We start from the raw sequence: 26640 nt of genomic DNA on the forward strand, positions 1-26640 counted from the left end.
GGCAGTGTGTAGAGTGACAGTTCAGATCAGCTTACAAATGCTTGTAACTGCTTTTGTTCATATTGTTTAAGAAATGCAAATATCTGCATCTGTGTCCTGCACAAGATATTGTTCTGGAGAGTTTCTTGAAGTTTGCTTTTCCTGTACTGTAAATCATGGAAGCATTTTACTCCTGTGCAGGGCTGAGTCAGTTGTCAGAGGTGGGTGGCTGGTCCCTTGTTTCCAGAATTAAATGCTGTGGAGTCTCTGGGGAAAAAAAAAAAAAGCAATGCGGTGAAATGCAAAAGTTGTCTAAACAATAGAAGAAATATTCCTTACAAATGGCAAGGTAAGAACGGCTGGGTCTTTTTTTTAATCATTTTTATTAGCAGTGATTTCTCCAGTTGTGTCTTAAGCAGTCCAGGCCAGCCACCTGTCACTGTGAAAGGTGGCTGTGTGGGTAGCTGGAGACAGCAGGAGAAGTACTGAACTGCAGATACAAAATGGGTGGATGGATGAAGGGGGTAAGTACGTGACCAGGGCTCCAGGGGGACAGGACCGGGGGACTGGATGTCGGGGCAGAAGCCCGGCACAGCCCCAGGAGCAGCGGCCGCACCGCCCTCTGCCCGCGGGCACCCGCCACCCCGCCTTAAATAGCCTCCGCGCTCCCCTCTGCCGTCACGTGACGGGGCGGCCGGCGGCGATTGGCTGGCGCGGCCGCCTTCCCCCCGCCCCCCGCGCGTGCCCGCCCCCTCGGGCCACGTGAGGGGCGAGTCACGCGATTTCCGGGAACCCGTCAGGAAGGGACATAAACAAACAAACCCGGGGCCGCATGGAGGGGCCGGGCCGGGGCGTGCGGGGCGGCGGCCCCCGCTGAGCGCGGTGAGTGGGGGCTCAGGGGGCACCGGAGGGGCCCGAGGGACGAGGAGACCGGGGGGCTCGGGGGGTCCAGGGCGTCCGGCGGGAGGAGGCGGTGTGGCCGGGCAGGGGGCTCCGGGAAGCGAGAGAGGGAATAGACTGGAGGGAGGGCTGTGCCTGCCCGGGGCACTGGGACGGGGATGGTGCCGGCGGCCCCTCCGCCCCGCTCGCCCCGCGGGGGGTGTGGCCGCCGGGGGAGCAGCTGTACGCGGGGGGTGTCCGGTCCCGGAGCGGAGAGATTTGCGGCCGGGGGGACGCGGTGGGAAGGGGCTGCGGGGACGGAGCGCGGGCCGAGCGGGGGTTGTCGGCGCTGTCCCCTCCAGCCTCCGCCCGGCAAGAACAGCCCGTGCCTTTACAAGGAAAGCGAGTCTCGCCCGCAGAGCAAAGCGCTGTCCTGCCAGGGGAGCGCTGGGTGTGCTCGGCTGCCCGGGGAGGCAGAAGGGCTCGGCAGTCCCTGCGCTCTGCTGCCTTTCGGGCTTGTATTCGCCTCCTCTGCTTGCGACCTGTTTGAGTGTCCGAGCGGGTCAGGGGTGACCCGCGGGGTGCGGGTTCTCTGTGCCCGGGCGCGCCGGTGTCCGGCGGGCGGCTCCGCTCCGGAGCGAAGGCTGCGGGGCAGAGCGGGCGGAGAGGGGTCCCCGCTCTGCGAGTGCGGGGCAGGGCGGCGGGAGGGACCGTCCCCGCTCCGGCGCGGCGTTTATGTAACGACAGCGCGGGGGGGGACGGAGGTTTCGCTGGCGAGCGGGAGCCCCGCGAAGGGGCTTCCCCCGGGGTCGCCCCGGCCGCCCGCAGCCCTGGCGGGGGTCGCTGGGTGGGAGACGCTCCACACGGGACACGGGGGGCCCTCGTTGCCGTTCCCGCCCCGCGGGGTGCGGGGGCGGCCGGGGGGGGACGCGGGGCCGGGGGGGGGCGCGGGGGTCCCGGGGCTGCGGCGGGAGGGGGTTTGTTTACATGTCGCCTCACCCAAGCTTGAAAGGGCCGCTGGGCGGGTGAGCGGCGGGCGTGCCGGCCAATGGGGGCGCGCGCGGCGGGGGCGCGGGCCAATTAGCGGGCGCGGGGGGCGGGGCGGCGGCGGGCAGGGGTAGGGTGCGCCGGGCGCTGGGCGGCGGGGCGGCCATGTTGGCCGGAGGTGTGTTAGTGGGTCAGGGCCGGGCCGGGGGCGCGGGGGGGACGCGGGCACCGCTGGGGCTGTGGCTGCCGGGGGGCACCCGCGGCCCCGGCCCCTCGCGGCGCTTTGCCTCAAGGGGGTGTGTCCCGCCCGGGGGTCTGCACCGGCGCGGGGCGGTGCCCGCGCGCGGGGGTCCCGCTCCCCGCGCTGACGGGAGGACGGGGCGCGCTCCCGGCTCCTGCCCCGAGCGCGCTCCCGCTGATTTGGGTTATAAAACATCGGTGGGTTCCAGGGGCCGGCTCAGGAGCCGCCTGCGGGGCTCAGCGTGTCCCCTACAAGGCTGTCCGACACCTCTGCGGGTTTGGGCTCACTGAGGCTCCGAGCGGGGACAGCTCGGAGAAAGCCCCTCCTGTCACCGAGGAGTAAAAGATCTAAACTTTATTTCCCCTCTGTCCCGAGGGTCTCCAGCCTGGACGTTGTTCCCTGCCCTCAGCGTCGCTGCCGTGCCCTACCCTCATCCCTGTGAGCCCACGGCACTTCTCAGGGCATTGGCTGCTGTGACTGAGCCCGTGTCACAGATAATTTCACTGTGTCACACTCAGTACAAGACACACGGTTCTTTTTCAGGCTTCTCTGTGCAACAGGCTGAACAGCTTCGAGCACTCAACTCTGCCTGCTGAAATGTGCAATTCTCACTTAAAGTAGTCGTAATTTTGCTGTTGCTGCCACTCGAGAGGAAACTTGTTGAAATCATGCAGTACATAACCTGCAAAACAGAACCAGGTTCCTGTATTATCTTTCAAACACTTCTAAATGTTTTAAAGATTGTGATTAAAATGCCTCTGGCCTAAGGTAGCTTAACCAAGGGCTTCTAAGCATCCATGCTGGGAGGATTAGTTATGATTATTTTTAAATATGCGTTTTCATAGTAAAAATTATAGAGGGGCACACACAGGTGCTTTAGAAACCTGGTCGATTTTTATTCTTGAAAACTTACTTGAGAAGTGAGAATTTCTACAGAAAATAAGTCACAGAATCATGGAATGGTTTGGGTTGGAAGGGACCTTAAAGATCATCCAGTTCTACCCCCTAGTGTGGGCAGGGACACTTTCCACTAAACCAGCTTGCTTCAAGCCCTGTCCAACCTGGCCTTGAACACTTCAGGGATGGGGCAGCCACAACTTCCCTGGGTGTGACTGTTTTAGCAGGAAAGGTTTCCTGCAGAGGAGACATCTTTGGTGAGGGTCCTTTTTTAGAGGCATGAAAATAATAACTCAGAGGCCTCATACAGTGTCGGTAGCCAGAAGTTCACCTGAGCCAAGAAGGAATTGTCCTGTGTTTGATGGGAGTATTCCCTGATAAGAGCAATCTGCAGCAGAGGCATCAGGCCACTGAGCACCCTCCCCGTGTGTTTTTTAAATAATGAGAGAAGCAAACAGCTCTGTGAAGGACAAAGGTTTGAAGTCCCTTCAGCATTAACAGGAATTAATTGGAACAAAGAGAAGCTTTTGTCCAACTAATAGACCGATAGTATGGGATAAATAAGGGAACCCACCCGTTTAGATTCCCATGGTCTATATGACCATGCTGTGTAGTTTGGGAAGCTTAACTAAATGATGTTTTAACAAAAAACGTTGATAAGGAAATTTGGTGTTGGCATTGGCTTGAAACTCAAGGCAAAAGCTTTCTGAAAATCGTAAATTTAAGGTTTAGGCTTTGCTATAATTCCCCTGACTGTATATTTTTTTTTTAATTCTTTTTCTGTTTTTGACCTCTTAACACCTTTTTTTTTTTTTTTTTTACTTGCTGGACTGTTTTGACTGATGCATTTTTCAGATTCGTTGATGGCTCTGAAGTGTTCTGTACTAACCCATTCCTGACAATAGTATAACAGTCATAATTTCACAGTATGAAGAGTAGATTAGATTGTACCATTTCCTTCATCATAAGAGTTGTTTTGCTTTTTGTTTTTTTCCTGGGAACTACAGAATTAATTTTTTAAGCCCCAAAAGGCTTTGCCCTGTTAGAAAAAAATACAGAAACAACATCCTCTTGGGACATAGAATATTGCTGGAGATTGGAAGCTGAATTGTTGGTTAGTTTTGCTTTTGTTTCTCTTTGCTTCCAGCCCACTCTGCTTCAGGGGAAATCTGTGGCTCAAAAAAAAATTGAATGTTATTTTACTACTGATTCTCTTGTGCAAACAACTCTCCTAAGTCTTCAGTGTTATTTTAATAATGGTTTATGCTATTAATATTTTAACTATAACAAGTTTTTTTAAAATTAATTGAAGTGTGTTAATAGAGTTCTCATAAGTTTAACATGCTGCACATCGTACTGTTGCCACTAAAATAATAATAAAATCTCAGTCTTTGTTGCGGAATGTACAGAAAGGTACTTCTAGTAGGAATATATTAATCTGAGCATAGTTATTATAAAATATGTAGATGCTTTATGTTTGTTATTTTAAAAAATAATCCCTTTTCTTTATTCTGCCTCCTGCATAATGGTTGATATCAGTCCAGGCTGGAGTATCAACACAGCCTGGGGATGCACAGATGGAGAGCAGCCCTGGGAGAAGGACTTGGGGATGCTGGTGGGGGAGAGGCTGGAATGACCCATCCCAGAAACCCCCTGTGTCCTGGGCTGATCCCACAGCGTGGGCAGCAGGGAAGGGGGGATTCTGCCCCTCTGCCCCACTCAGGAGAGCCCTCCCCCTGCAGAGCTGCCTCCAACTCTGGGGACCCAGCGCAGGAAGGACATGGAGCTGTTGGACCAATTCCAAAGGGGGTACAAATAGGATTAGAGGGATGGAGCAGCTCTTCTGTGAGGAAAGACTGAGAGAATTGGGATTGTTCAGCCTGGAAAAGAGAAGCTTCGGGGAGACCTAATTGTGGCCTTCCAGTACCTGAAGGGAGCCAACAAGAGAGATGGAGAGAGACTATTTACAAGGACCTGGAGTGACAGGAGAAGGGGGAATGGCTTCAAACTGACAGAGGGAGTGTTAGATGGGATATTGGGAAGAAATTCTTCCCTGTGAGGGTGGTGAGGCCCTGGCACAGGTTGCCCAGAGAAACTGTGGCTGCCTCATCCCTGGAAGTGTCCAAGGCCAGGTTGGACAGGACCTGGAGCAAGCTGGTCTAGTGGAAGGTGTCTCTGCCCATGGCAGGGGGTTGGAATGAGATGATCTTTACGGTCCCTTCCAACCCAAACCATTCTATGTTTCCATCAGTTATTGGGATCTGCCTGTTTGCTGGTGCAGCTGTGGAACATCCCTAAGCTGGGTAACAGCATTGGCAGGGGGGGTACACGAGTGCCGTGTTCTTCTGTGGCTCATCAGCTCTGCTATGGGAGGCTTTGCATGTGTGGAGACCAGGGCTTCTGTTTATTGGTATCACTTCCAGGTCTTGAAGTCTGTCTGCTCTGGGCAAGTAGAATTAGAAAAATAATACTGGAGGGGGAAGGCACAGTCAGCGGAGGAGAGGGAACAAAGACAGTGAAGTAACAGTTTCCCTCTCCTGAGGGGAAGAGCCTTAGCAGAAGTGAAAAAGCCTGCATGTCTTTTCTTTTAAATGGCAGTGCTTCATCAAACTCAGGGTCTGGGTGTCTTAAGCAGATGTTGTTTTCTGTCCAGGACAGAAAAACCAAAGGGCACAATGTTTTAGATGCTTGTGCTGGCATTTGAATACGAATCCATCACTGAGAAGGTAGAGGGATTTGGCTGCTTTGGTGAACAGGTGAATGAGGCTGTGGTGGGTGGAAACACAAGAAGACCTTTTACCAAAGTGTCTTTGCTCACTGCTATGAAATAATAATAATAAAATTAAAATGTAGTGTCTTTGTGGTGGGGGAGAAAAGTAAAAGAATTTTTTTAAGTCTGGGTAATAATTGAAAAATCATGTAGAAAGGAAAAAAAGAACATTACTCAGAAACAAAATTAGGAGAAATACAGAGTTACAGAATCATTTGGGTTGGAAAAGCCCTCCAAGATCAAGTCCAGCCTTTTGACCGATCACCACGTTCTCAACTAGCCCAGAGCACTGAGTGCCACATCCTTGAACACCTCCAGGGATGGGGATTCCACCACCTCCCTGGGCAGCCCAAACATTCTGAACTTGAAGACTGCACTGAGCTGAGGATGTTCTGTAAGAGAAAACAAACTGGCATAAACTCTGAAAGGAAAAATAGTTTTAAGAGAAGCATAGGAGAACTTCTTGCATCTCCAATTCTAGCACTTCAGAAATGTCCAGATACAGCAAACCCTGCATTGTACATAATGGTGCTTTTCAAACACATGGCGTGGTTTTCGTGCACTCGCTGAAATTCAGAGTTGGGCATTTGGAATGTTTCAGCCTGAGTTTTTAAGTTTGGTATTGAAAGGCTCTTGTGAGCTATTTTTTTCTGTCTGCATCAAAACTGTGACTTTGACAAGCTGTGCTGTGTGATGCAGTCACCATCATGAAAGTGTAATTGTTCATGTAATGCACTTACAGCAGGCATTTAGCTGCTGGGATAATGAGCACTGTGCAGCCAACAAACCAGCACAGCCACGCTCCATGTGCCTTTCCAATGGCACAAAATACACATCTGACAGAAATAGCAACTTCAGCTACAGCACAAATGATTCATGCAGGTGGCTGAGGAAGACTTTCAGAGGTGCCAAGATGAAGCTGCATTTTGGAATTTTCTTTTATAGGACCTCCTTTGAAGGTGCTGTATTGTGGCAAGAGGGTGTTTTGCTGGCCCAGAGAAGTGTCACATGCACAGGAACTACTGTGTGTCTCCTTATTGCTGCATGTTTGGAGTTTAGGTCCTGCTGTCTTCTGGGTTAAATGTGCTGCTGCATCAGTAATCCCAAGTAATGTGCCTCCTGTCCCATTGTGTGAAGCTCAGTCTTCCAAGGCACCTTGGGACCACTGCTCTTCTTCAGAAAGTAAATATTAAATATGGAGGATTATTTTTTAATTAGGATTTGTCCTTAGGTAATTAGTTACTAACTCTCTAGAACAGGCTTTGGTTCCTTACTGATGACTGCTGGGATTTAACCAATGTACACATGCATGCCTGCATCAGTACCCCGGATTCTTAAGTGTTAGACAAACACAGCTGCTCCCGAGATCATGGAATCCCAGAATGGTTTGAATAGAGAGGGACCTTAAAGATCATCTCATTCCAACCCCCTGACATGGACAGGGACACCTTCCAGTAGACCAGGTTTCTCCAAACCCCGTCCAACCTGGCCTTGAACACTTCCCGGGATGGGGCAGCCACAACTTCTCTGGGCAACCTGTGCCAGGGCCTCACCACCCTCACAGGGAAGAATTTCTTCCTCATATCCAATCTAACCCTACTCTCTGTCAGTGTGAAGCCATTCCCCCTTGTCCTGTCACTCCAGGCCCTTGTGAATAGTCCCTCTCCATGTGCCTTGTAGGCTCCCCTCAGGTGTGTCTTGCCCTCCCTCACACTGCAGTGAAGGCAGGAGCCTCCCCCAGGAGCAGGAGCACAGCTCTGCACGGATGTGTCTCAAGAGTCTGCAGACACAGAACCAACTCCGGACTGGCTCCTTAATCACCTTAATCTGATTTCCCTGCAGGCTGCTGCCAGAGGAGCAGCACCCTGCCGGTGCCTCGGGCTGTGTATTCCACCTGTGGTTCAGTCCTGCCTGCAGTCTCACCTCTGTGTCTCTGCCTTGGGGAGGGCTGATGTAAGGCATTAATGGAAATTGTCCTGAAGTTGACAATCCTGCTATATTTATCTTCAGTAATTCTTAACGCTGCTGTTCTGCCACAGCTCTTTTAGTTCATTCAAGGCTGCATTCATTATAGATAACACAACAGCTGGACTATTCTTTTGTAACTCAGTCTTGGGCTGAAAGTGCCAGGAATGATGAATTCTGTAAAAACAGGACTTTAACTGCAGCCTACAAATTACTTTCCTTAACAGCGAGTTCCAGTTCTACATCTGTGCTTCCATATGTGTCGTTGACTTCTACTATACATCTTTATTTACCAGTTCATGAAAAAATCCTGGTGGTTACATGTGAGCACCAGGAGACTTTTAATGAAGATCTTGATCATTCTGGGAAATTTGGAAGGCAGTTGGAAGTAGGACTGCTTTGTTGGGAGCATGAAGCATGCCCCGATTGTGCAACTCCCTGAGGCAGAGTCTTTCTTTTTATGTCCTCACCATGTTTTCCCCCTCCATGGAGCTACCAACAAAAAGCTTATGTTGTTGAATCCTGGAATAGATCCTGCTGGGATTCAAGTCACAATTAAATATTAATATTATAAAATATCAAGAATGAAAGATAAAGAGAATTACGGGAATAATCAGATTAGCTGATACACTGCTTTGACCTGGGAGGACGTGCACTGTCATCCTTAAATGGTGCAATAAGTTTATCACTCCAGTCTGTGAGCTGGTTAAAGTATTTTGAAGGTTTAATGTTTATTTGAGGATTTGTAAATGATCTCAAAGCTGACAGCTGGAAGCGTGGGTCAGTTGTTATTGAAGTCAGTGTCAGTACAGAGGAAGTTTCACCTCCCCTTTGCTAGCTCTGTGTGGAATGGCTTGAGGTTTGTGTTTGAATGAAAACGTGATAAAGAATAACCAGTGAAGAAGCAGCAAATGGTTCCTTTCTTTGCCTTTTATATCATGCAGTGGCAGAACTCTGACAGACTCCATGTGAATGCTGGTGGTGGTGGTGGTCTGGTGGTGATGTCAAAGTATTAATCTGATGTTCTGGGGGAAAAGGCATCAATCTCTGCATGGAAAGAAAGTGCTTGGGTATAGATTTATGTGGAAGATTATATCCTTCTCACCTCTCTCTTTGTGTCTGCAAACATCATTTATTTGTTTTAAAGAACAGGCCTTTTCTCCTAGATCAGGTGAGGCTGAGAAGTGACTCAGTCATCCCTGCAGGGTTACCAGTGACAGAAGGACCAGTTCTGCTGTGGTGTGGCCTTTACTGGGTGAAGGGAGGTGGGGGTTGTTAAGGCACATTTCCCTAGGAGACAAACTGCACTTTAAATACCACTTAGGTAAAGAATTCCCTGGAGGTTTTAGAAGAGAAAGAAACTTTTCTCAGGAGGAACTGGCTCTCGACCCCATGAGGAATGCCCCAGGCAATGGTAGAGTGGATTCACTGAGAATTTGTGTGTTACTGGACATGTTAACTGTTGTTCTTTATTTTCCAACTGCTTTTTGCAAAGCACGTTTTGATAAATAAAGACTTCTTTGAATAATGTCTGTTTTCACCACAATCTGATGGACTGTATGCTGAATATAGCAAAATAGCTGAGATACTATCTGAAAGTGGGAATAATCATGGGGATGCCATCATGTGCTGCTGGGAGGAGGGTTCTTAGTGTAGCTCTGCTGTAGGAGAATACTTATAGTTTACTATTTGTTTTTCAAAACAAGAAAATAAACATAGCCTGAGCAGATTGCACCAAAGTCTGACTTAAGAGCAGTGCTGAGTGAGGTTTTTCCTTGCATTGTTAAAAATGCAGGATTAAGCAGGATATGAGGCTCATCTGAAGTAGAGCAGGTCTATAGAAACTACTAAACTGGTAAAACTACTAGCAGATAAATTGGTCCAATTTCAATATGTGCCTTACTTGAAATAATAGAGAAGATATTTTATTGGACAGCTGTGAATGTGGCACAATTTTTAATTAGTTCTGCTGGGGAAGTCTGTCTCTTCCTCTCTGCTGTTGGATGGTGTGAGATGCTCGCTGTGATCCTCTACCACTAGATGTTGCTATGTGAGTGATTGATATAATCTTATCTGATGCTGGACGGATTCATCCCTGAAAAAAAGGAGGAGGTATTGCTGAAACAGTATTTCCGCCTATTCTGAAATTCGTATTTTGAGCCATTTGCCTGAGACATTTTTAGAATTTATTGGCTCCGTTATATTAGTCATAAAGAATATTTCTCTCTTGGGTACCCAGCAGTGTGCTAGTTGTTATTTCCAATTTGGCAGGGTTTTCTCTTCAGGTGTCTATAGAGCTCGTGGTCTCAGCAGTGAGGAAAAAAGGCAATAAAATGTAGCTCGGCCGGAAAGGTTTCTGCAGCAGCTGTGTTCTGCAGCATCAGTCAGTGAAAGATGGCAGGGGGAATAAAATCCTTATGCATTCCAGCATGAGGAAAAAATCACTTTTCAGTGGAAATTCTTCCTTTACTTCACTTTGGCTGGTTTTTAACCTTTCACCTTTTTTGGTGGAGGATTACTCACTTTCTTGGGGGTTTGCTGTGTTTATTCTGCACAGAAGTCTACAAACAGAAGAGCTCCATCAGAGTGAACTGAAGTTATCCTAAGGAAAAATTTCATTGCATGGATAGTGTAAACTCCCTGAGACTGAATTAAAGCTGGAAAGGAATCTACAAGTGAATAAAACAAGAAGTTTGGAATTGGATTTGGGGAATCTGGGCTTGGAAATGCCTCAGGTAAGTCTGTTAGGATTTTATTTGCTTCTGTGAATAATTCTGCTTCCGTATTAAAAACAAGAGAAAGTTTAAGAGCAAATTTGGCTGGCAATAGGAGGGAGAATTTGTAAGAGATCAAGTGGTGTATATCTTTCAGAGTCCCAGTAGTGTCTGTGTTGGAAGCTGTGGTGCTGCTCTTGGTGCTGTTTGTTCGGGATTCAACCAGGTTGTCTCTCGAGGAGGGCGGATGCCTGGAGAGCAGAACAGCCTTTTATTGCTGCAGTGATTCACACATCAGCACACTGAATGACTTTCAGCAGCACAGTGTTTCTCCCTTCCCAACCCTCAGGGTGAGAGTGTCTAGAAGAGAAATAGAGGTCTGGAATTAAATGTAGCAAAAGGCCGTGCTGGCCATTCCCTGCATGCCCAGTCATCCTGAATAATGTTTTTTTTTGCTACAAATTCCACTTGAGAGAGGGGTAACACTCTTGATTTAGTCGTCATAAATTTTGCTTTTGCTACAATTTCATATGGAAGCTTTATGAGTTCTAATGGTTCTAAATACAGTCAGCACTGCTTTAGTACAAAATTATTTGTATTAGTGGGAAGACCCTGCAAGCATGTGGTGCCTGCTGATTCTTACAGATCTTGCCAGTACTTGCCCTTGTCTTCTCCAAATGCCAGTGTATCCCAAAGCTTATCAAATGCGTGAGACTTTCAAACTCACAAGAAAGAATGAATGAGCAATGCTCTTGCAGCTCTGTAGTGAATAGAAACATGTCCTTGAATTGAGGAGTTGTATGTAGTCAGCTGCTCTTAAAGCATTCTCTGGCTCTGGGAAATGACATGCTTATCTGTGTAGGTAAAAACCTTCCAGATGCAAGTAGAGCAAGAGTTCAGAGACTTGGAGGAAATGGTGATATACTCTTTCTGTTTTGTTGAGGATGATAACGTGCCTTTTTATAGCATGTTTCAAGTGTCTGTCCATTGTGTTGTAGCCCAGTGTGAGTGGAATGGACCCTCCTTTTGGGGACGCCTTTCGGAGCCATGTGTTTTCAGAGCAGACCCTGATGAGCACAGATCTCTTGGCAAGCAGTTCAGATCCAGACTTCATGTATGAACTGGTAGGTCACATTTCTGTGTGTGTACAGAATTTCCTCTCCTTGACTAATACCCCAAGTTCCTGTAGTAATAGAGGGCTATTTGTTCAAGAATGCTGGGAGATTATTCATTATTGCTGGGTACTGGTTAGGGAAGAGCCCAACTGCTTGTCCAGCAAATGTGATGCTTCCTCAATAGGCATTTGAACAAGCTGGCCATCAGGACAGGCTCAAATAGAGTTTGTGATGGTGCTTGAGACTTCTCCCTACAGTCTTTTTTTTTGCAAGAGCAGCTATATAGAATCACAAAATGGTTTGGGTTGAAAAGGACTTTAAAGATCATTTTGTTCCTCAGAAGAAGATTTTAGTTGAAAGTTGAGGTATCTTCGTATGTTCCCACTCTCTCACACTTCACTGGAATGGAGCTCTCCATATTAGATGAAGTAGAGGACAGAGATGATTGATATTTGTTGTGTATTAATTTTTAACTTGTCTTCTTATGCACAGGATAGAGAAATGGACTATCAGCAAAGCTCCAGGGACAACTTGCTTTCCATGGAGGACTGCAAAGACCTTGAAAACTTGGAGTCTTTTACGGACATCCTGGACAAAGAAGCTGCTTTCACCTCCAAGTGGGAGCAGTGGGATACCTACTGTGAAGACTTAACTAAGTACACTAAATTAACCAGCTGTGACATCTGGGGAACAAAAGAGGTGGATTACCTGGGCCTTGATGACTTTTCAAGCCCATACCAAGATGAAGAAGTGATAAGCAAAACACCGACACTGGCTCAGCTTAACAGTGAGGACTCCCAGCCTGTCTCAGATTCACTCTATTACCCCGATTTGCTCTTTAGTGTGAAACAAAACCCTTTAAATTCTTTGTTACCTGGCAAAAAAATTGCAACCAGAGCAGCAGCCCCGGTCTGTTCCTCCAAGAACGTTCAGGCTGAGGCGCCGCTGTCGGACTGTGCTCAGAGGGTCAGCAAACCTGCGACCCAGCCTGCTGCCAGTACACAGATCATGGTGAAGACCAACGTGTACAATAATGAAAAGGTGAACGTTCATGGGGAATGTAAAGACTATGTTAAAAAGGCAAAAGTAAAGATCAATCCTTTGCCACAGAGCAGACCAGTGCTGAGCCAGGCACATGCTGACGCAGCGAAGGAAAACACCTGCTACTGTGGTGCTGTAGCAAAGAGACAGGAAAGAAAAGGACTCGAATCCCCGCATGGCCACAGCACACCTCCTGTTTTGCCTTTTAAAGAGACTCAAGAACTGCTCCTCAGCCCACCCCAGGAGACCCCAGGGCTTATCGTGGGGGAGAGCAGCCTTTCTGCCAGCACCTCCGTGTCGGATTCTTCACAAAAGAAGGAAGAGCACAACTACTCTCTTTTTGTAACAGACAGTTTGGGTGAACAGTCAGCCAAGGGAGACCCCGAGGAAGATGAGGAGGATGAGGACGATATTGAAGATGAGGACCACGATGAAGGATTTGGCAGTGAGCATGAGCTGTCTGAAAACGATGATGAGGAAGAAGATTATGAGGATGATAAAGACGATGACATCAGCGATACTTTCTCAGAACCAGGTACCAGCAATGTTGGGCTGTGTTAACGTGGAGGTGAATGGATTTGTCTGCCGAGTGGGAAGGAATGCTGTTGAACTCCTGATAGATCAGTGTTGCTCACCTGTAACTTAAGTTGTGAACTTCCATCCCAGATTTTCTAAGTGCTTTGCAAAATGCAGTTAATTCAAGGTCTCTGTTGCCCTGTTTGGTGAAAAACTACATCAACCATGGTCATGAAACAAAAGTAATAATAGAGAATACAGGAAGCCCAGCTGTAGCTTGAGGTTAGAGCAACTGCAACAAATGTTTTCTTCTTTTTTTTGTGGCTTGATGATAAGGTGTGCAGAGCTTTCTTGCACTTCTTGTTGCTTTGAATTTATGCAGAGTTCATCTCTCAGTATGAAATCATATCCTGAGTGAGTTCATAATTACTTAAGTCCTGCTGTAGGTACAGTTTTCGACAGAATCCAAAGAATAGCTGCCACTGAAACTAATAGAAGCATTTCTTGGTGGTTTTCAGCAGTAACACTTAGTGGGTCTTCAAAGGACACTGAATTTCCCTGTTCTGCATGTAGAAATGGAGCCCTAACAGCAGAAGTAAGAACTAACCTTCACGTAGAAGGTAACAAAGGGGTAACGTTGTATTAAAATAAAATCAGAAGGGAAAGAGACAGGATTGTAACCAAGGATTAATTTCATTGCAGGAAGTGTTATAGCATTCACCTTTTATAAAAACTTTATAGTAGAGTATAAGAATTAAGGTATTCAGACATTTGGAAATATGTAACTGTGGGGTGGGGGGGAAGCAGCTGAAATTTTTCCCTTTCAAGAACAGCTTCCGTAAAACTTGTCAGTGTTTGTCATCATGAATCTCAGATGGAATTATTTTCCAATTAGATTTCCTAAGCTGGCATTAAACTTGGTAAGCATTATGCCCTTTATGTTACTTTAACATGCACAGAACACATTTTTATTAGCATTTTAAAACCTCTTTCTCCTTTCTGAAGTGAACTCCCTCTGCTTTCTGCATTTAAATCTGGGGGGCTTTGCCATTACTTAGTGTATTTTGCCTAATAGAAATACTTGTAAATGACTGCTTCTCCCATCAAGTGGTCAAGAGATTCCAGAAATGGGAAATGCAGCAACTTATTCAGTTGTCAGTAGCACTGGAGAAGAAATAGCAGAAAGGGAAAAGTGCTTGTGAAGGCACAGAGATTGTTTTAAGGAGCTGCATTGCATCAGCTTTGAGCACCTGCACCATCAGCTGAGGGAAAAACACTCCTAAATGATTTGACAGAAGTCACTGTGACCAAGTGGTTAAGAGTAGGGTTTTTCTGGTTTTGTTTTGGTAGGGCTATTTTTGCTTTTAATCTGGTAAAATGAGGAAGTCATGTCTATACTGTTCTCTGTTTACTTCACTTAACCTTGCTTGGCAGATTTAAACCTGAAGCCACAGTAAGGGATGTGAATAAAGATTTTTAGGAGGGGCTTTCAGAAGAAAGAACCTTTCAGATTTCATAGTAGCCTGCCCTCATATATGATCTTTGCTAAGAGGAGGAATCCAGGAAGAGGAATAAATATAGCACAGAAAATCTAAACAAGTTTGTGTGTTACAGCCCAGGTTAAGACACTATGCACTGGATTATTTTATGTAACTTTAAAATTATAGCAGGTCAGTGTGCGAGCTGCAAGGCAGGATGTATTAAGTCAACCTAATTTCAGTTGCTAACTTAATTATAGTTCAAATAAGCAAACAGGAAGTCTTGATTTTAACCTTGTTGTACATTTGTACACATCAGCTCTTACAGAGATTTGTTTTCATTGGTTGGATTAGTTCTGTGTGATTCTGAAGATGGGCTAAATTCATACATTTCTATCTAATGAGTTGCATAGTTAGGCATGTTTTTTCAAGGGGAAAGTCAATGAGAGTCAATGGGAGTATTTTGATACTCATGTCAAACAGCATTTGGGTACCGTGGAAGTACAGGTACAAATATTTATGGTATTTGAAACTATATTTATTGTAAATTTGTCAATAATTTTGGCTATACAACAAAAATGTTTATAAAATTATAAAGCGTGTTCCATTGTTTGATTTGCCTTTAAAATCCTGCATTTTAATAAACTAGAGAATCAAAGTAAATGAGTTGATGAAATGATTAGAAACAGAACTTCAGAATGGATTTCATCCTTCTGCACACCTAACTTTTATTCATACTTGGGGTTATGAGGTGAGAGTCAGACCAAATCAAGAAAGTTTGTTTTTCCTCTTTCAAATGGTTTTTCAAGTGCAAACAGACTAATTGAATGGACTGTTTTAAAAAGAAGAAAGTGTTCTTTGTGCTGCTGTTAGAAGATGAAGCAGAGCTGAAGCATATGGGGTCAAGGCTTGCTGAGCCTGCAGTCCATGCAGTGGCTTTTCCTTAAGCTCCATCAGAGCATGTGATGCTTTGAAATGCTCCTGTTTTTAAATGTAAACTATTATGTAGCATTTTAGTACAAAAGGCAATGCAGTGGTTTGAGGGTTTTTTTAACCTTAGTATAGGTTATCTTTATTTTCTAAAGCATATCTGGGGTTTCAAAACCTGTGGTTTGTGTTTATAGTTATGGTAAAATGTTTCTGTGATGTTGGACTGCATTACAGTTTCCACATCCTTCATGAAAAGTTCATCATATCAAGTGCAGTGTAATTTACTGCTAAAATATGATACAGAGGATCATTTCATCCCATTAGAGAGGAGAGGAAGAGACTGAACAGCCTGTGTCCAGATCCCTTCAGTTTAGATGGTCTTTTTGTCACTGTCTTGATAACAGAGCCTACTTGTTCCAGTCTGATAGGGCTCAGTGGTTTGATTTATTCCCCAGAGGTGTTCAAACTCAAGGAAGAGCAGGAGTTGGATTCGATGATCCTAGTGGGTCCCTTCCAACTCAGAGTATTCTGTAATGGAATCATTCTGTTTTATTGTCTTTTGCTAATTCATCTTTATTATCTGCTTCTCTTTCCATGTGTTTTGTAAAATGTGGAGGTGAGCTAGGATTATATTCCTGCAAATTCATGGAGAAAATTGTAAGGACGGAAGAATACTGTGCAGTAGCTGCTGTCTGTGGAATTGTGAGGGACAAGAGCTTAGGGGGTCAGAGAACATAAAGGGGCTTTCAGTGCATAAATATTTTGTCTCTTTTCAACTAATGAAGCACCATCAATGGCTCAGTGTCTGTCCCTGGATTTTAGGCAAGTACTTGATGCTGAAAACCAAGTCTGTTATATAATGTAAAACAGGCCTCATCTGTGGTTTTGCTCTTAACTTGAATACTCAGGCCATTGCTAGAGGGCTACAAACAAGTTCTGTCACCAGTATATAAACAACCCAATGCGTCCTTTTAGGGTATGAAAATGATTCAGTGGAGGATTTAAAAGAAATGACTGCAATATCCTCTCGGAAAAGAGGCAAGCGAAGATACTTCTGGGAGTACAGCGAGCAGCTGACACCGTCACAGCAGGAGAGGATGCTGAGGCCATCCGAGTGGAATCGGGACACCTTGCCCAGCAACATGTACCAGAAGAATGGTCTCCATCATGGTAAGGAGAGAGTCCCAGTCACAAGTGTCTGTCTTTTCGTTCTGACACCTTCACTAGCCAAATTCCCATACCTGCAAGTGCGGAGAAAGTGGTGTTTTGGCCCTGAAAATCAGTTGTTTAAACACTGTAAGTCTGTTGCTCAGTTAGCAGGGTTCTGCAGTGTCCAGGGAAGGCACAGTGAACGCACAGTAGGGACTTTCAGTGTGGTTTCTTCCAGAGGAGAGTGGATGAATTGAGAATTGTAACTTCCAAAGGCTCTCAGTGGAAACCCCAAGAGTTCAAAGTTTTCTCAGTGAGATACTGTAAACATTGGATGGGTGGTTTGACTGATATTTGCTCCTTGTAGCTGTTGGTTTCGGTCCTGCCTGTGTTGGCAGGAAGCTGGAAGGGATCTGGGATGGATGCTGAGTTCAGGGTAACTGTGGTATGAACTGAGGACAAGCAATAAGGCACAACTGTCTCTTTTTTCTCTTCCCTACTTATTTCTCCCCCCATGTGAATGCAGCACACTGAAGCAGTTACTCTTCTGGGAATAAACTATTTCCTTAAAATGCCCTCTTAGAAACTTAAACCAATTGCTCTAATAACTCTGATTTATTCCCAATGAGCAATTACTGCACCACAAACATGACTAGCATCACCCCAACAAACCAGTCTTAGGGGTATTTTTGTTTTCTTGTCACAGGACCTCTTTTAGGCTGCTCTGTTTGATTTGGTCTTTGAAGGAGAAAGTGAAACCAGCTTCCCTGTTGTAAGGTTAATATTCCCCTTACAGTTGAAAATTACTGTCTTTAACATGACAATTGACCTTCTCTTAAACCAAAAGATTTTTTTTGTTACTGTTAATTGTAGATTTATTCAGGGAAGAAAACATTTTTTCCTCTAAATCTTTTTAATTTTTAAATACTTATTTATCTTGTAGTGAAATATCAGTACCTGAAGTCCCAACCTCTGCTCCTTCTCATGATGGAGCTCTGAACAGCCTCATCTAGTGGAAGGTGTCCCTGCCTATGGCAGGGGTTGGAACGAGATGAGCTTTAAGGTCCCTTCCAACCCAAACCATTCTGTGATTCTAAGATTCTGTACTTGTTATTAAACAACAAATAACCAAACATGCCTTGAGGACTCAATCCCACCAAACATGTGAAGCAAGTGACCTTTCAGTCAGGTGTTTGTGCAAGGGATTGGTGAGATCAAACACTGTTTAACATCCAAAAGCTACAAATATAACATATGCAGGGTTGTTTTGGTTTTATATGCAGATATACCCCAAGGTCAATAAGCATCCACCTCAGATAAATCATGCTAAAATATCACCTCTGAAATAAATATTTCTGGAGCAGGTTTTGTAATTTTATTAATATTTTCATGCAAGTATCTCTAGCAAACAGCATTTTTAATACAAATCTAGAAAAGACACATAGCAGTGGCAGAGAATCTTAAGGAATAAAGATTTTGTCTTGAATATGTGTATTTCCTCAGAAAACCAGGCCTTAAATAGCTTCAAACACATATGAAAGGGGTTAACTGGCCTTCATGTGGATTATTTATGCTCAGCATCACTCCAGATCCTTTCAGGCCTCATCATTCTTTCTTAATACAGAACTTTAGCAATAAGATTATTTAGGAATTTAATCAAATTGAGTGTGCAAGAGGATATATTGACTGAACACGTGAGTTAACAAGTTTACAGCTGGAGCAGAACAACAGGTTTGAACTTGTGACATACATTTTTCAGCACAGTTGTGTGTCTATTGTCTGTCACACCCAGTAGCCTGGCCAGCAGTATTTGCTCTTATCTGATCTGGATAGAATATGAATTGTACAAAGCAGTTTGTCTGGAAATGCTCTTTCTATTGTGAAAGGCCACAGGGATCACATGATTCCAGCCCATTCTCTTGTAATGAACAAAGGAACTTCAAATGCACCCAAAAAAATTACGTATTTAGGAATTTTCTCACAGGTTTGTGTGCCTATTGTGTCAGTTCCCAACCTGTTTTTCTGCGTATTTGAAACAGGAAAATATGCAGCAAAGAAGTCACGGAGGACTGATGTAGAAGACCTGACTCCTAACCCCAGGAAACTCCTACAGATTGGTAACGAACTGAGGAAGCTCAATAAGGTGATCAGTGACCTGACACCAGTCAGTGAACTTCCCTTAACTGCCAGACCCAGGTCAAGGAAAGAAAAGAACAAGTTGGCTTCCAGGTATGTGTTAGCTGAAGCTGCAGGGATGAGAGGATTTGGGATTGCTACAGTCTCATGATTAAAGTCTAAGTGATTTTTGCCTGAAGAAATGCTGCTTCATGTGGTAGCTCCTGCAATGGGCTAATTACCAGTTTATCAAAAACCAGGGCAGCACTTTGGAGCTGTAGTTTGCCTGTTCCCTAGATAAGAATGTATTTCCACTGGAAGTTGGCTTCCTTAGCTGCAGGGCAAATGACTGATACAGTGATAAAATCCACAAGTGTCAAATGTAATCAAATGCAGGTAGCAGGGTGTTTTCAGTGAAGGGGAGCGAGGATTTTGTACCTGACAGCTCTGGATGTTTTGGTTAATAAGTTAGTGTGGCAAACAAACAGATGCTCTTAGTATTCTGGAATTTTTGGAAGTGTTCTAATTCTTCCCCTCTTCTTACTATAGGGCTTGTAGACTAAAAAAGAAAGCCCAGTATGAAGCCAATAAAGTAAAACTCTGGGGTCTCAACACGGAATATGGTAAATACAACTCTTCACATCTTAATTTTTCTTTTGTTTGGACAAGTGTGTGTTTTGCACCGTGATGTAACCCGGGTCATAGAGAAAACAGAGTTGGTACAAACCCAACAATTCTGTTGGTACAAAACCAGTCCATTCCATAAAGTATATGTAAATTTGGTTACCTGCAGTGCTGAGCTACTTTACAAATGTAAATTATGTAAATGCATGTAGCATAAATATTTTTGAAAATATTTGTAATATGTGATATAAACTGTTACATTTTAATTTTACAGTAAGTGTGATGTGACACTTTTGACACAGATAGCTGTGTGTGGATAACTCTGAATTTCTTTTGCTCCAGGGGGAATGTGCTGTAAATCTAATCCAGGTTTTTTTTCTTTGCAGATAATTTACTGTTTGTCATCAATTCCATTAAACAAGAAATAGTTAATCGGGTGCAGGTACCTAAAGATGACAGAGGAGTCAACATGGAACAGAAGCTGAACATACTTATTAAAGACACTCTTGGTAAGCAGTAAAACTTCATTGTTTGTCTGTATGTGAAGAGACATCACATGATAGTTTGGGTTGGAAGAAACCTTAAAGCCCATCTTGTTCCACCCCCTGGAACAAGGACACCTTCCACTAGACCAGGTTGCTCCAGGCCCCATCCAACCTAGCCTTGAACACTTCCAGGGATGGGACAGCCACAGCTTCTCTTGGCAACCTGTGCCAGGGCCTCACCACCCACACTTCAGTGGGAAGCCATTCCCCCTTGTCCTGTCACTCCAGGCTCTTGTAAATAGTTTCTCTCCATCTTTCTTGTTGACTCCCTTTGGGTACTGGAAGGCTGCAATTCGGCCATCCCAAAGGCTTCTCTTTTCCTAGCTGAACAATCCCAGTTCTCTCAGCCTTTCCTCACAGCAGAGGTTCTCCATCCCTTGGTGGCCTCCTCTGGATTCAATTTGAGTGCAAACAATTTCTGAAACAGAGAAAAGAAAGAACCCTTTCCTGGTTTCAGTTGTCCGTACCTTTAGCTGATCACTGACCAAAGCATTCATTGGCTTTGTGTCACTTGTAGGGACATCCCAGTCCGTGCCATGAGCAGTAAGCTGACAGCACGTTCTCTTACCCTCCCCTTTAGGACTCCCTGTAGCTGGACAGACATCAGAATTTGTGAATCAAGTCTTGGAGAAGACAGCAGAAGGAGACCCCACCGGAGGCCTCGTAGGGCTGCGAATACCGATGTCAAAAGTTTAAGATGTGACTCGAGCTGTTCACGGGTCAGATTCCACCTGTGCTGTTGAGTTCTTCGTTGTAAATCCCGTTCTGGTCTGCATGTCAGCTTAGCATTCTGTAAACACTCACCATTAGGTTCCATTGTTTGGAAATAACAATGTAGTAAAACAAATCAAAGCGTGATATAAAATGCTTCATAGCATTTTTGGACCATAAACCAGATAGTTTCAAAGCTGCTTTAAGCTTCAGTACAGAAATGAGAGTTCTTTTTCAAGTGATCTAGGACCAGAATATATCACTTTTGTTTTAGAAGCAAAAACATGGTTTTGCTAGTGACATTTTTTAGCATGTGCCAGACATTGTGACAGGCTTATGGTCCAAGTAAAATAAGAGGAAGCGTTTTTTTTTGGTAAAACTGTCAATTTAGGGAGTTTTTTGTTCCTTTTTTTTTTTTTTTTTAATAATTGGGTTTTCTTTTCTTGTTCTTAAAAACCAATAAGCTTTCTTTGCAACCATTAACTTGTACATAGCACACCTGGCATTAGAGCTAGTGTGCCATATAAGACTTTAATTTTCTGAGCTTAATATAGTATTTAAATGTCTGTGCAAGCAAGAGAAAAAAAAAGTATATTCTTTGTGCCTTGTATTTTGGGGGGAGAGCTATCAGTATAAGCTGGTAAAGTTTTGTATGAAGAAAACCCTGAGGGGCAAAACCAAGCTGTATAGATGGTAAGATTTTAGGTTTTAATGTATTTGTTCCAGCTCTTAAAATTTTTGAATGTATATAGGAATATGTTGAAAATGTAGATATATGCCACAGAGTCTATGTATTGTATAAAAGATGGCTCTAGAAAACTCAATTTCGGTACTTTGGCCGGAAGAAAACAAATACTTGCACATTAATGCGATTGTTTATTTTTGTACCAAAGACAAATGCAACTGATATGGCGAACTGCCAGTCTAAGTAAAGTTTTGCACAGCTTATATGATACTGTACTGAATGTAAAAACAAAAGAAAAAAAAAGAAAAAAAATTAAAGGTCAGGGTTAGGGATCTTACTGAACTGTGAATTTTTTTGTTTGGGTCCAATTATCTACAGAAGGAGCATTCATACATAACAATATTATTTTGCTGTTCTTGTAGTTTCGCTTCCATGGTAGATAAGTTGGTGGCCGTCTTGGAGTCTTTAAATCTTTTTTCTCTGCACTTACTGTAGGAGATTTTAATATATTTGGATTTTAGTAAGCTATTGGTAAAATAGTTTTCAACTTTGAGAATTTAAAAAAAAAAGTATTTAGCTTGTTGTAGTATACTTCCACCAAACAACCAAAATAAAATTATTTTTATTGTAACTTGTATATATGTAAAAAGAAAAAAAGAGCTACAAATATCTAATTCCTTAGTTGCCACTTTTCCAGTTGATGTATTATTATTATGCATGTGATGTTTCCAAGGATCAACACAGGCTTCAAACAAAACAAAAAAAAAATTTATAGACTTTTATATTTTTGTACAGGTATTTCGAAACTAGCTTCTTCAGACTTATATGTGACTTATTCTTGTTAATTCAGTAGTTTCTATGATTGAGGAATATTAACACACAGTTCTTATTTGCTATTCTGCTAATAAGAGTTGGCTTTGTAGTCAGTGTTAACGTACAGATTAAAAGCTTTAGCCTTTGATGAGAAAGTCCTTTATCTCAAGGCAAGATCATTCTCTGGTTTCATGGACCCCCCCTCCCCCTTTTCCTCCCTGTTCTTTCTCTCCCTATTTAAAAAAGACAAAACACTGTTTACTGAAAATAGAAATACCAAATATTTTCAAATGTAGCTGCTGAAAAAAATGCAAAAGTCCATGAAGGCTTTCTCCCCACTCCCTTTGGGGAATTTCTCCACTTCATTTCTAGTTTGTCTAAGTTTGTTTGTACTGTGATTGCTTTTTGTTTATAAGTAGATTATTTTTATATCCAAGCTTGTACTATAAAAAAAAAAGCCTGAATTGGTAACAGTGCAGTAAGAGTGGCCGATGGAGGTGGTGGCCCTGCCACACTCGTGTGCACACAGCTTACTTTGTACCTAAATATTTTGGAAGACTCAAAAGGGAGGAGGAGGCCAAAATACCACTACTGAGCTGTACAGAAAGTCTTTCCTACAAGAGACTGAACAAATACCCAGGGCAATTTAGGCAAAACTTTGTAAATCCACTTAAGACTTGCAAAATCTGAGTGGAATGTGGGTGTTTCCGTTTGAGGTGTTTGTGTTGTTGTTTGGGTGAGGTGAGAGTTGGCTGCTGCTTTACACAGTGGGTCTGGTGTATTCCTATTGTAGTTGTTGCAGTTATTCTGGAGCTGCAAATGGCCCATAAAAACCCCGACAGAGAATGTCTCCTGAAGTTCAGGCCGTGTCTGTACCAGGGCTGGCACACTGTTGTTCCTTTCCGATGGACTGCTCGGATCCCAGAGCTCCTTGTGCTCCATCCAAACCCTGCAGACAAGGCAGCATTTCTAAACATTAACAGAGAGCAGTTTGCAATCAGGTAAAAACTTCCGTGACAAATTAAACTGACAAGGTATTAAAAAGCCCCTTTTTACTGCTCAGAAATGCTGGGCAAACACAACTTTATAGCTTTTTATTTTTGTCTGAAAACCAGACGATGATTTTGGTCTCGCATTTCAAAGCAGACTTTGAATCTTTCGTGAGTTCCATACCCTCGCATTTCAGTGTTTCCTATGTATTATTTTAAGTTAAAGCTTTGAAATAGTTGAGCTTTTTAATGTTGACACTTTATTTTGTAACTATTTATATGTATGTATATCTTAGAAAAGCACTTTGTTTAAAAAAAGAAAAGAGGAAAAAAAAAAAAAGAAACTGCGTTTTATATGATTCCTGCCACTTGCTGCTAACTCTGGGCTGGTCAGAATGCTGCAGCGATACTTGAGATAAATAAAACCTGGCAGTAAAATGTAGAGTAAAGATAAGACCTTTTGCTGGTTTAACTTTATCATAAAGGTGACATAGGCAAGCTGTGCAGCTTTACATTTTAACCAGGGGACTCTGTGGCATTTAAACCGTCTAGAAATGGTTGTACTTTAATGCCAGTAACAATCTGCTTCCTCTAGTGTCATTAAAATATATACATTTAGTGTATACTTATCACAAACAAAAATCTTTTAAGGGTATAAAAACCAACAAATGTACATGTTCTGTTTTTTGGCAATTGTGGCATGCGTTTTTTGGGTGATCTTTAGAGAAGACCATTTTCTAAAGATTTTCAGTGTTCATACATGGTATGTGGATCTTAACGAAGTCCTGGGTTTTTTTTGTTTGTTTTTGAGTGTAGGCATTGTGAATATTCACTTTTAATCCTATATCCAAAAACAATGATATATTTTTTGATTTAATACAAACAAAAGCTCTTCCTTTTTCTGATACACTGGATTCTCTAGGATTTGTTTCCATATTAAAAGCATGCTGTCATAACTGCTCTTGTCGAGATCTCGTCAGTCTGAACGTAGGTGCCACACTTGGAATCGATGGGCTGCTTGTTCTGCTGTACCATGTATGACCCTCGTCCTTCCCCACTTCCTTCATGACAGATGATGATGTGGCTTTATATTGTGCCTTACTTGTACATCTAGAACTAAATGTTTTTCATTCCCTCTGAACTCGTCAAACCCTCTGAAATGGAATCAGAACTGAAGAGAGCGCGGATAGGTCTGATTTCAGTTTCTCTCACTAGTCCTTTTGTATTTATATGGAAGACCAGTTTTTGAATGGCCTTGCAAAATGTGGGGGTGCTCATGAAGGGTGTTTTTTAGCCCGAAACCCCTTTTGCTAACGCTTCTTTTTCTGGTTTATTGAACACATTTACTGATACTTGGTGAGTACTTTTCTTTTTTTGGATGAGAGAGACTTACTACTAAAGCTATGTTTACGTGTGGATGGGCTGGATTTTCTTATCATACCAGTTGAAATCATTGTGATTTAATAAAGTTGCATTGCTGTAAAGCTGATGTGAGAGTCAGGCTCAGCTGTGTTCAGTTCCTAATTATTTATAGATTGACTTTTTTCCATTCTAAGAGGGCCAGGGAAAAGTTTGGTTTTTTAGAAAACAAACAAACAAAACACCAACCTAAAATGGATGAAAGGTCTTTTAACTAACTTAAAAGCAACCAGACACTTCTGAAATACAGTGGTGTCAGTTTTAATTTTATTTTTAAAAGACCCCCCGTATTTATCTGATATTTGCCTTCATTAATAAAACAGTTAGCTTATTCACAAACTATAATGACTGGATGTGCTTTTCTTTTCCATAAACCATTTAAACATAGCTATTTTTTTAAAAGCTCTAAAACGCTTTATCAGGAGAATTTCCAAGGGTTGTGTACAAGTAGCCTTCAGCAGAAATAGCAAATGCAATTCTGTTCCTCAAACGTGCTTGCTCGTCTTCCTGAAATTCTGTTGAGGCACAACCCGTTTATGGACCGTGAATGTCAGGATCTGTATTTGGCCTTGAGACCTGAGTTTCAAGAGTACACCTAATCATGATTTTATTTTCTTTTTAAGTTGGAGGCTTCAGTTGGAATCACCTAGTGAAGTGTGCTGCTAGATGTGGTCTTGGCTTATTGACACAGCCTTGCACACAGCTGAGGTTTATTTTGTTTACCCCAGGGAACGTGTGAAGTACATTTCAAACAGTTACTCAGTGACTGATCCTTCTTGTAACTGTATTAAGGGCATTAGTATGTTGAGAAAACACCACTTTTGAATATCTCCCAGTGTAAATTGGGATTCTTAAATGTCATTAATGAAAGATGGCACTTTTTAGGTTGTATCTTCTTTGCAGCATACAAAAATGTCTCTATCTTTCTGCTATTTACATTTCACAATACGCCATGTTTTTCCCCCCAATGCTTTTAGAAGTCGTGTGTGTGCATTCTGAATTATAACCCTCAGCCTCTTAGACATTCATGGACTTCCACGGGAGCAAATACTGACTCTGCATTTACTATCTTTCTAAGGAGCTGTGGAGCCAGAGGTATTTTAAGCCACGTTTTTTCTTCCCCCTTCCACCCACCACCCCCCCCCCAAAAAAAAGAAATACAACTCCAACCTTTTAGATAACATCTTTATTCAGAGTTTTTCTGGAGTTAAAAATATTTCGTGGTTGGTTGTCTTTGTAAGTCAAATTTGGGTGACTTAACTAGCTCCTGTAAGGAAAACTTCAGTATTGGATTTGGTATGGGCAAAAGCACGTTCCACCCTATCAAAATCTGATTGGGAAGGAGAATCTAGTAGTAAAACTTAATTTTATTAATCTTTCTCATAATGATCAATATTCATACATTCTGATTGGAATAGTGTATTCTCCAAGAATATTATGTCCAAGGAAAACTTATTGCTCAGTATTTGTGGTTGGGTGAACTCTTAAGGCTGATGGCACATGCAGATGCAAAAAAAAAAAGGCATTTTAAATGAAACATGGCATTCTGTTCCACCTATGCTTGGGGTCATGATTGTAATGCTGTCCTTGATATTCTATAATCAACTTCCAACTGGAGCTCAGAAAAACTTACTAAAAGTCTTGTCTCTGTTAGAAAATAAATTTACCTTGTTCAAAGCATGATCTGTTAAGAGTTGCAATGTTTAATGTTGGTTAATAGTTGTGCAGTTTTATTTTTTTGAAAAGAGGCACAATTAAACTATTGACTTTGTTTACTCTGTCACCCTTGATCCCTAGCACTTCTATTCAGATACAAATTCATCAATGTATGCAACATCCTTTGTAATTTAAAATAAAAATTGTGGAGGAAATAATGTCTCGAATTATTGTGTGTGTGGAGTGATAGCGAATGGAATCAGCTCTCTTGAAGTAAGTGCCATTGGTCTTCTGGTATTTTCAGGAACTTTCTTTTGGAAGTTGAGAGGGAAGAAAAGAACTTGTTTTTCCTTTCTCATGCCAAGTGCTGCTTCTTGAGGCTGCTGGATCAGCGTGGTGGTCCAGCAAGAGAAGCTGGATGG

At 43.2% G+C, this 26640-nt stretch overlaps 1 protein-coding gene across 5 annotated transcripts; it reads left to right on the forward strand.

Annotated features, from left to right (window-relative positions):
* The first annotated feature begins 765 nt into the window (after positions 1-765).
* CREBRF (CREB3 regulatory factor) lies at positions 766-26083 on the forward strand. 5 transcript variants are annotated; one of them, XM_027643557.1, is made up of 10 exons: positions 766-861; positions 10276-10453; positions 11431-11556; positions 12040-13123; positions 13623-13724; positions 16488-16682; positions 18701-18890; positions 19326-19399; positions 19787-19909; positions 20526-26083. In XM_027643557.1, the coding sequence occupies exons 2-10, from the start codon at positions 10445-10447 to the stop codon at positions 20639-20641; spliced, it is 2019 nt and encodes a 672-aa protein (XP_027499358.1). In that variant the 5' UTR covers positions 766-861; positions 10276-10444; the 3' UTR covers positions 20642-26083. The 5 variants fall into 5 exon arrangements, with proteins under 5 accessions (XP_027499358.1, XP_027499361.1, XP_027499362.1 ...); XM_027643560.1 differs by having other exon boundaries at positions 13626-13724; XM_027643559.1 differs by lacking the exon at positions 766-861 and adding an exon at positions 6846-6860.
* Positions 26084-26640: the final 557 nt, after the last annotated feature.

This window comes from Corapipo altera, unplaced genomic scaffold, assembly GCF_003945725.1.
Source record: "Corapipo altera isolate COAL_440 unplaced genomic scaffold, ASM394572v1 75, whole genome shotgun sequence".
NCBI lineage: Eukaryota > Metazoa > Chordata > Aves > Passeriformes > Pipridae > Corapipo > Corapipo altera.

Coding starts and splice junctions, on each gene's coding strand:
- CREBRF (XM_027643557.1), top strand. Junction 13,124..13,622: donor CGATACTTTCTCAGAACCAG/GTACCAGCAATG, acceptor GGTGGTTTTCAG/CAGTAACACTTAGTGGGTCT. Junction 19,910..20,525: donor ACTTATTAAAGACACTCTTG/GTAAGCAGTAAA, acceptor CCTCCCCTTTAG/GACTCCCTGTAGCTGGACAG.